Here is a 7,747-nt window from a genome sequence, read left to right on the forward strand (position 1 = left end):
CAACGTGTGCCCATCGCTCCCTTGGACCCGACTCTGAGGTTCTGTGTCCCTGCCCTGCTGCACTGGGTCACCTGGTTTGCTGGCAGCTGGCTCCCCACACACAATTGCAAGTTGCACCCTGGCCAGTGGGATGCTTTGCTTCCCCAAATCATTGAAGACACATGATAACATCAGCCATAGGCTCCCAAAGGACGGCACTACTTTTCTTCTAATGAATGAAATTAGGAAGTCAGTGAAGAAAAAAAAATAAGGGAAGTAGGTGAGAGAAACTAAAAAAAAAATGATTTAGAGAAAAGCAAGCACTTTGCCTCTGAGTTCAGTTCAAGTCCCCAGAGGGCAACTGGCATTAGCTGAGCATCAGAGAGACAACCCAGGCAGGCAGGACATGTGGCTGTTCCTGGTTCTGTTCCTTCCCATCGTCCAAGGTGAGTAGCGTGGGGTCTTCAGGACTGAGCACCTTAAGGATCGGGGCAGAATGATGACAGCATCTGTCCCACATGGAAATCACAGAGCCTTTCATTGATCCAGACACTCATTCATTAAAAAAGTATTTTAAAAGCTTTGTTACCAGACAGGTACTAAGTTAGGTGTTGGGGAAGGAAAATAAAAATAAATAACACAAACTATGCCTGTTTTCTAGGGCACTGTTTGTTGTCCCTGGCAGATAAATCAATAGACAGATGACAGATACATGAATGGATGGATGGATGGACGATGGATAGATGGTAGTTAAATGCATGAATTCCTGAGGAATATTTAAGGAGTCCAACCTCCAGCTGAGACCCACTTGGGGTTCAGACATCTGGATCATTTGAAAGTATGCACAATTGGTCTTGATTTGTCCCTCAGGCAGGGAACCTCTCTTCTGAAGAGCTAGAGTATAGGTAGCAAGACGCCAGCAAAACCTGGGTGTTACAGGATCTCTGGAGAGTTGCTCATCCCCACGTATCAGTCAGCCTGAGTCTCTGCTCTGGATGACCCAAAGACCTGTCTTCCAGCACAACAACTGAGACACTTTGAGTGGTGTCACTGGGGAAGGAAGACCAGGGATTAGAAGGAGTTTATTTGTGGACTGGATGTTACATCCTTGGAGGTAGCTAGTGCTTGATGCTCAGAAGGGATAGGAACTACTATCGGACCATTTGGCTGCCCCAGCTCTGCTCCCTGTCATTGGAAAGAACCACAGGGTTTGGGGCTGGATGCAGGTAGTGTTTCTTCTGGGAAGGAGGTTATCAGGGGCAATAAAATAACCTCATTTATTCATCCATTGACTTCGTCATCATATGTGTGGAAGAGAAAAACTCTGATAGGGAGATCTCCAGGCAGACAATTTTGGGAAAACTTGCATATTATTATGTTCTTAATGTGGAAGTTCATGTGGGGATAAAAGGGTTACAAATATATATTACTCATAATAGCAACATACCACAGACTGTGTGGCTTAAACTATAGAAATTTATTTTCTCACATTCTGAAGGCTGGGGAGTCAAAGACCAAGGTGCGGGCTGATTCAGTTTGTGATAAAAGCTCTCCTTCTGGTTTTCAGGCACCACATTCTCATGGTGACCTCCTTTTTGTGCATAAGCAAGGAGAGAAAGAGAGAGAGACAGAGACAGAGAGACAGAGACAGAGAGAAAGAAAGGCATCATCTTTAAACAACATCACAGGGGAGGTTAGGACTTCAACATATGAATTCTGGGGCAACACAAACATTAATCTTTGACAACATAGAGACAGAATTGATCAAGGGGCAAGCAAGCCTAGCTCATCTGTTGTCAGACTGACATCACTACCAACCCATCTAAGCCTTCTTCCGCTTCACTAAGCAAAATCCTGGAATCCTGTCTCCCCCAGTCGCCTTCCTTCTGTGGGTTGGAGTTTGTCAATGGAAGTACTTGCCAGAGATTTGGAAGATGGGAAAGCAGCCTTACACTCTGGAGGCAGCTGAAGGGCCCATGGGTGGGTGAGAGATTCAGAGTGACTTCTTGTCAAGCTCTTGGGAACCCTCACTCTGTTGGTGGAGACTGAGATCATTGGTGGGAGTTTCTCAGAGACTTCTCAGAATCGTAGCAGCTTCTTATGGGCTCTTGAACAAGCCCATCCTGGAGCTTCTGGCTGTGAGCACAGTATCAGCTTCCCTTCTCATGAGTCAGTGCAAAGACGAAGACATAACTGCTCACAGCAATATTATTCACTTGGCCAAAGGGTGAAAACAACCCATATATCGTCAACTGATGAATGAGAAACTGAATGTGGCCAATCCTTACCAAGGACTGAAGTGCCCACATACCCTACTTGGTGGATAAACCTGAACAATTATTATGTTAAATGAATGAAGCTAGAAAAAAAGGCCATTAATTGTAAGATTCCGTTCATATGAAATATCCAGAAGGGAGAAAGTTATAGACAGAATGTAGATTAGTGATTTCAAAAGCTTCAGGCAAGAGGGAAGTGAGGAGAGATTGGGTGTAGGATTTCTTTCTGAGGTGACAAAAATGTTCTGGAATTAGAGGTGATGTTGCACAACTTCATGAATATCTGAAAACCACTTTAAAATTTATGATATGTGAATTATACTTCACTTTTTTTTTCAAAGTTTTATTTTATTTTTGGGGACAGAGAGAGACAGAGCATGAACGGGGGAGGGGCAGAGAGAGAGGGAGACACAGAATCGGAAACAGGCTCCAGGCTCTGAGCCATCAGCCCAGAGCCTGACGCGGGGCTCGAACTCACGGACCGCGAGATCGTGACCTGGCTGAAGTCGGACGCTTAACCGACTACGCCACCCAGGCGCCCCTATACTTCACTTTTTAAATTGGACAAAAATAAATCCTTAGCCTTAAACAGTATTTTCTCATTTTAGAAAAAAACAAAATTATCACTGTCTTCAACTTAGCAAACTGGAAAAAGAGCACAATGGTAATGTTGAGGAAATAAGAGGAACAAATTATATATATGAGAAATTAACAACTTAGGAAATAAAAACAGTAATATTTACAAACTAATCTCAAACTGGGTTAATGTGCAAAAGACGAAGAGGAGGGAAGGAGAAACGGAAAGGAAGATATCTTGCAGCATGTGTAATCAACAAAAATCAAGCAGTGCCATGTAGTCAGAATGTGTAATTATAATAGATACGAATGTTTGAATTATTTTTTAAAGTTTCTTTGTTTTGACAGAGAGAGACAGACAGACAGAAAGGGTGGGGCAGAGAGTGGGAGAGAATCTCAAGCAGACTCTGCTCTGTCAGCACAGAGCCCAACGTAGAGCTCAATATCAGGAACTGTTTTATCATGACCTGAGCAAAAACCAAAAGCCTGACTGAGACACCCAGGTGCCCCAAGATATGAACATTTTGATTATGAAAGGACTTTGTTTCTTTTTTTTTAATATTTATTCATTTTGAGAGAGAGAGAGCATGATCAGGGGCAGGGGACAGGGAAGGAGAATGAGAATCCCAAGCAGGCTCTGCTCTGTTAGTGCAGAGCCTGATGCAGGTCTCAGTCCCATGACTGTGAGATCATAACCTGGGCTGAAATCAAGACTCAGACACTCAACCAACTGAGCCACCCAGGTGCCCCATGAAAAGTACCTTGTAATGACAGGACTTTATGCTAATACATACTCCATGAAATAGGTAACTTTCTTGGAAAAACAAACCAAAAGAATAGAACCAACTCAAGAACCATGAAAGAACTTGAATATTCAATATTCTTGGGAAAACAATTTCCAGGAATCAAAGAATTTGCCCCAATAGTGAATTTGTCACATAGTTTTGAAGATAATTTCTTAATACTTAAAGACACAGAAATTCCTTTGCTCTATTTATGTGCTGACCACCAGTGTTTTTTTAAATTTTATTTTTTATTTTTTAAAATTTACATCCAAATTAGTTAGCATATAGTGCAATGATGTTTCAGGAGTAGATTCCTTAGTGCCCCTTACCCATTTAGCCCATCCCCCTCTCACAACCCCTCAGTAATCCACAGTTTGTTCTCCCTATTTATGAGTCTCTTCTGTTTTGTTTCCCTCCCTGTTTTTATATTATTTTTGTTTCCCTTCATACACACACACACACACACACACACACACACACACACACAATGGAGTATTACTTGGAAATCAAAAAGAATGAAATCTTGCCATTTGCAACTATGTGGATGGAACTAGAGGGTATTATGCTAAGTGAAATTAGTCAGAGGAAGACAAAAATCAGATGACTTCACTTATAGGAGGACTTTAAGTGACCACCAGTGTTTTAACATAGAGAGGTCCACACAAAATCCAGATTCCTGGCTACTCTCGAAAAATGAAAAGATCTGAAACCACAGAGCTAACATCCTGCATGAGGGCAGTGGGCCAAGTGTACTGGGGTCTTGCCTTTCCTTGGGTCATTTGCTCTCCAGATGACATTGGCCACGGGGAGGGGGAGGAGTGGGTTATAGGATGTTGCCATTGCTCAGTATGGGTGTTTTTGATTCTTTGAGATCTGTAGTTGTGCTCTTAGGTGATTTCTGTGGTGGATTTGACCCACTGGAGTTTTGAAGGACAAAGATCTGTCTTGTGGAAGGTCTATTCCTTCTTTGACTGTTATTCAACTCATCAGGTACTTGGGTTTATTGGAATCATTTGTGATACAGGAGGCTGTGGCTCTTCCTCAGGCAATGGGGTGTGGTGGTGACAGGCACGTGGACTTGTGTTTTTCAGGCTCATATCCCCTCATGGCAGTGTCAAATGCAGTGAGTGGCCCCGTGCGGGGCTCGCTGACCGTGCAGTGTCGCTATAAACCCGGGTGGGAGACCTACAAGAAGTGGTGGTGTCGAGGAGCTAATTGGGACAACTGCCGTATCCTTGTGAAAACCAATGGATCAGGGGAGAAAGCAAAGGGTAACCAAGTGTCCATCCAGGACAATCAGAAAATGCACACGTTCACCGTGACCATGGAGGAGCTCAGGTGGAACGATGCAGACACCTATTGGTGTGGGATTGAGAAATCTGGAACTGACCTTGGGGTCAAAGTCAAAGTGACCATTGACCCAGGTAAGAGTATGTGTAAGTGTGGCTGTGTGTCTTTAGAGCCTGCTCTGTCCTGGGCCCTGAGGTTCCTCTCCAGTGACTTCAGTGTCACTCAGAGTGAACTGTCACACAGGGTGGTTGAGTCCTGAGTTCTCCTAGAACCTGAATGACCCCTTAGATGCTCTCACGGCTCCCAACACCTCCTCCAGGACTGGATCAAGCCTTTCTGGGCATGTGTTTCTCTGCACAGCTCAGTGTCTGAGTCTATTGCCCACAGAGAGCAAGGTGATGGTCCCAGTTTCAGCCCATAGGCCAAAGGGACCTCCTTCCATGGGACCCAGAGACCCCAATTCCTGCCAATGCTTTCCTGGGCTTCTGGTGCCCTGTGTTCCTGCTCTTTCTGGAGTTTGGGGCTGGGACTTCATAGTAGCTATTCCCACCCTCTGCTCCATTTCCAGTGTCAGAGGGAAAGGGCCCCCAGCATAGTTGTGGTGGTGTAGTTGATTTCTGAGGTCCAGAATGGTCTCCATAGTCAAAGCGCTGTTTAAATCTATTAAATACTTTTTGTCCGTATCTATGAGATGATCATATGATTTGTCTCCTTTAGTCTGTTAATGTGGCATATTATACTTCTTAATATTCTCATGTTCACACAATTTTGCATTCTTGGGATAAACCCAACTTGGTGATGATGTATTATCTTGCTTATATATCCCTGGATTCAGCTTGCTGATTTTTGGTTGCAGACTTTTGCATTTATGTTCATGAGTGGATTTGCCTATAATATTTCTTATTGCACTGTCCTTAGGTTTTGAAATCAAGATTATGCTAGATTCATAAATGGATTTGAGATTGTATCCTCTTTTCCTATGTCCTGGAATTTTTTGTGTAAGATAGACATTATTTCTTCCTTAAATGTTTAGTGGAAATCTCCATTGAAGCTCTATGTGTCTGGAGTTTCCCTTTGGAGAGGTGTTTTACTTTTTTGTATGTAAGCTCTACACCCAACAGGAGGCTTGAATTCCCGATGCTGAGATCAAGAGTAGCATTTTCTAAGGACTGAGTGAGCCGGGTGCCTGTTGGAGAGTTTTTTAATAATGAATATGATTCATTTAAATAGTTATAAGATGATTCAGGTTTTCTATTTCTCTTTGTTCCTATTTTAGCACATTACATAATTTTTGCTAGAAATTTTTTATTTCACCCTGAGTTTCAAATTTGTTGGCTTAAACTTGGTTAGATATCCTTTTATTATCCTATTCCCTAATTATCTTACCTTCTTATATATGCACAGGATATTGTGTGAATACCCTTTTTCATCCCTGGTATCAATTATTCAGATCTCTCCTTTCATCATGAATATCTTTCTAGGTTTTGTTTTTGTAAAAAAAAGCAATTGTTGGCTTTTTGGTCTTCTCTGTTTTATATTTCCTTCCTACTTCAAATTAATGTTTTTCTTTTCTTCACATATTTCCTTCCTTCTCCTTTCCTCTGCAAGTGACCATGCAATGTCACTATGGCCCAGAGTGGGAGACCTACGTGAGGTCCTGGTGTCAAGATGCTGATTTGAGTAGCTGCAACATCGTTGTTCAAACCACTGGATCAGAGTTGAAGAAGAACCATGTGTCCATCAATCAGAAAATGCACACATTCTCCATGACCATATGGGGGGAGTAAAACAATTTTTGAGAAAAATGACCTGTTGTGTTTCTGAGTTGCTCCCAGGCGTTTTACAGAATGGCATCCCTGTTCACACCCGAAATCTGGAAATTCAGAGAAGGACCCAAGCTTAGAATTCTTCCATAAGTTCCCTCTTTGCTTTTTCTGGGGCACCTTTTAAATTAACCACTTGGATTTCATTCTGTGAAAAATCAGTGACCTCTTCCCCGACCCCCTTGTAAGTCACAGGGGCTCTCAGTCTCCTGCTCTCAGTCTCCTGCTTGTTCGTGGTCCAGGATGGGGGACTGCCCTTCCTCAGGCTCTCCCCTGGATCTGTAAACAATAAATGTTGTGACTCTGCTTCCATCGTGTGGGTGTATTGAAACTGCGCCTTTCATTAAAATGTCCCTGTCCCTGGGTGGTTCATGTCCCTAAAGTGGGAGTGTGGCTATGGAGGGAGCTACCTACCTGCCCACCCACGTGGGTGGTTGTGCCTCCTCATGCAGCAGGTCATGATCTGCATCTTCTTAATTCAATGAACCAGCTCTGGCTTCTAAATACACACGGAGGAACTCAGGCAAGTCAATGCAGACACAGGCTGGTGTGGGATTAGGAGAGTTGGAGATGACCGTGGGTCCAAGTGACCATTGACCCAGGGAAGTACACTTCCCTCATGCACCACTGGCATCTCCTCAGCAAGAGGGAGCTAGTGAAAAATTGGGCAGATATGCCAATTTTTATATTTAATGTGGAGTTTTAGAAAGAGAAATTTTAAAAATACACAAAATGTGAAGTAGAAAAGTATGTTCTGTTTTCTATAGTACAACCCTACCCAAAGGTAAGGACTGTAACCAGCGTGTGTGTCTGTGTGTGTGTGTCTCTGAGTGTGTAAGAGATAAAGAGCATGTGTGTGTGTCCACTGAAAAACTCTATGCATCCGAAGTATATATGTGTGTGTATATCTTTCCTTTCGTCACCAAAAAATAGCATATATTGTTCTCTCACTTAATGTATTTTTTTTTAATTTTTTTCAACGTTTATTTATTTTTGGGACAGAGAGAGAGACAGAGCA

At 42.9% G+C, this 7,747-nt stretch overlaps 1 protein-coding gene across 1 annotated transcript; it reads left to right on the forward strand.

Annotated features, from left to right (window-relative positions):
* The first annotated feature begins 405 nt into the window (after nt 1–405).
* LOC124512994 (CMRF35-like molecule 1) lies at nt 406–7,023 on the forward strand. The gene is made up of 3 exons (XM_047080675.1): nt 406–425; nt 4,708–5,040; nt 6,515–7,023. Exons 2-3 carry the CDS (start codon nt 4,722–4,724, stop codon nt 6,691–6,693), a joined length of 498 nt encoding a protein of 165 aa, XP_046936631.1. The 5' UTR covers nt 406–425; nt 4,708–4,721; the 3' UTR covers nt 6,694–7,023.
* Nucleotides 7,024–7,747: the final 724 nt, after the last annotated feature.

The sequence above is a fragment of the Lynx rufus genome, unplaced genomic scaffold (genome assembly GCF_022079265.1).
Source record: "Lynx rufus isolate CCGP_SWC_20201006 ecotype Redwood Valley unplaced genomic scaffold, mLynRuf1.p SCAF_18, whole genome shotgun sequence".
NCBI lineage: Eukaryota > Metazoa > Chordata > Mammalia > Carnivora > Felidae > Lynx > Lynx rufus.